A 2,231-nucleotide genomic window follows, 5' to 3' on the forward strand; every position below is an offset into this window, starting at 1 on the left:
GTAGCCCTGTGATAGACTGGTTACCTGTCCAGGTGAACCTGCCTTCACCCTGAGTCAGCTGGGATAGACTCCAGCCCCCCTAGTGAGGATTAAGGTGTAGAGATGATGGATGGATTTGTAGCTGTGAGACAAACATTACTTTAAATTCACTGATTCGTTCTTTCTGCAGCGTTGTGACTCTGATCAGCTTCACAGTAAATAGTTCTGCTGATACAGTCACTGCTAATATTCATGTACTGTTACTGCATTACGCTTTTTTTTTTTTCTCTCCACCACTGCGTGATCAGGCACCCGCTCCAAGCTGACTGTTCCTCGTTTCCTCATGTGCCACTTGGCCTTCGCTGACCTCTGCATGGGCATCTACCTGGTCGTCATAGCAACCGTAGACATGCTCACCCGTGGCCGGTACTACAACCACGCCATAGACTGGCAGATGGGCTTGGGCTGCAACGCCGCGGGCTTCTTCACGGTGTGTGTGTGTGTGAGGACGTCATCGGCCACATCAGTGACAACGCTCAACGTTTCAGCTGGCGAGTTAACGTGCTGCTGTGTCGTTTGCAGGTGTTTGCCAGCGAGCTGTCAGTGTTCACTTTGACTGCGATCACTGTGGAGCGCTGGCACACCATCACACACGCTCTGCGGCTGGATCGGAAGCTCCGCCTGAGACACGCCTGCATCATCATGACAGCCGGCTGGATCTTCTCCTCGCTGGCCGCGTTGCTGCCCACAGTTGGGATCAGCAGCTACGGAAAAGTGGGTCCTTCATTTAGCCTGACTTCCTGTGTGCTTTCCAGATTACCTTCTTACAGGGTGGCGTTTATACATCTTTCAGAATGTGCACAGGTTTTGCATAATTTGGGCTGCAAAAATGATGCATACACATTAGGAACAGAACATGAAAATATGCTTTGACATATGGATAAACTTATGTAAGTCATGCATGTTGTCTTTTGTCCGTAAAACATTTTTTAAAAACTTCCTACAGCCCAAATAACATCATCAAATGTCTTGTGTTGTCCATCTAACAGTCATAAACACAAAGATAATCAATTGACTGTGAAGTAAGGGAAGGAATAGCAGCACATTCTCACATCTGAAAACCTGGAAACTCAACATTTTTGGCTTGGAAAAAAAAAAAGGCTTTCACAGTTAAGTGATTATCAAAACAGTCTCTGATTAATTCTGTCAATCAACTGTATTGTTCCAGCTCTGCCTTCAAATACAGCAGAGTTTGATCGTTTCCACGCGATTCCTCGAGCTTGTTTTGTTTTTCTGTTTGCTTTCGTACTTTTCTTTTCCATTTTTTTTTTTTTCGAGTACTTGTCTTTATTTGATAGAATGAGAGCAGCCTAAAGAGAGACAGCAGACACACAGGGAGATAGATGCAGCAAAAGGTTCCTCGCTGGAATTGAAAATTGCAGTTACAGGCTGCGCATGTTAAATATGTCGACCGGGAGTGCAGCTCTGCTGCTGTGCCAAAAAAAAAAAAAACAGAGCCATATTTCCAGAATAATTCATGAATGACATCTATTGGTTGACTTGTCGTTCTTTAATTTCTTTCGTAGTCTGAGTATGAAGCTGTATCTGCTGGGTTCCTGCTCATAAAACCTGCTGGTCCAGCGGGAAGTTTGTAGCTCAGGTTGAGCATCAAGGCCCCTGAACGCTGATTTTTGATTGTGTGTCTGCTCATGCAGGTGAGCATCTGCCTGCCCATGGACGTGGAGTCTCTGGTGTCCCAGGTCTACGTTGTGTCCCTGCTCCTCCTCAACATCCTGGCCTTCTTCTGCGTCTGTGGCTGTTACTTCAGCATCTACCTGACCTTCCGTAAGCCTTCGTCAGCGCCAGCCCACGCCGACACGCGCGTGGCTCAACGCATGGCCATCCTCATCTTCACCGACTTCGTCTGCATGGCCCCGATCTCCTTCTTCGCCGTCTCGGCCGCCCTCAAGCTTCCTCTCATCACCGTGTCCGACTCCAAACTCCTCCTGGTCCTCTTCTACCCCATCAACTCGTGCTCCAACCCCTTCCTGTACGCCTTCTTCACCCGTACCTTCAGACGGGACTTCTTTCTCCTGGCGGCTCGCTTTGGCCTGTTTAAGACGCGGGCACAGATTTACCGGACAGAAAGTTCCTCCTGTCAGCAGCCAGCGTGGACCTCTCCAAAGGGCAGCCGTGTAATGACGTACTCCGTGGCCAATACACTGAGTCTAGATGGGAAACAGGAGTGCTGA

The 2,231-nt window shown here is 48.4% G+C and overlaps 1 protein-coding gene across 1 annotated transcript in view; it reads left to right on the forward strand.

The window, feature by feature from the left end:
• Positions 1-2,231, forward strand: part of fshr (follicle stimulating hormone receptor) — a 22,203-nt gene extending 19,972 nt beyond the window's left edge. Inside the window, exons 12-14 of the mRNA XM_008285128.1 lie at positions 288-469; positions 562-753; positions 1,695-2,231. Of these exons, the coding sequence (XP_008283350.1) occupies positions 288-469; positions 562-753; positions 1,695-2,231 (911 nt within the window). The remainder of the gene's footprint in view (positions 1-287; positions 470-561; positions 754-1,694) is intronic.

The sequence above is a fragment of the Stegastes partitus genome, unplaced genomic scaffold, assembly GCF_000690725.1.
Source record: "Stegastes partitus isolate 25-593 unplaced genomic scaffold, Stegastes_partitus-1.0.2 Scaffold387, whole genome shotgun sequence".
Lineage (NCBI taxonomy): Eukaryota > Metazoa > Chordata > Actinopteri > Pomacentridae > Stegastes > Stegastes partitus.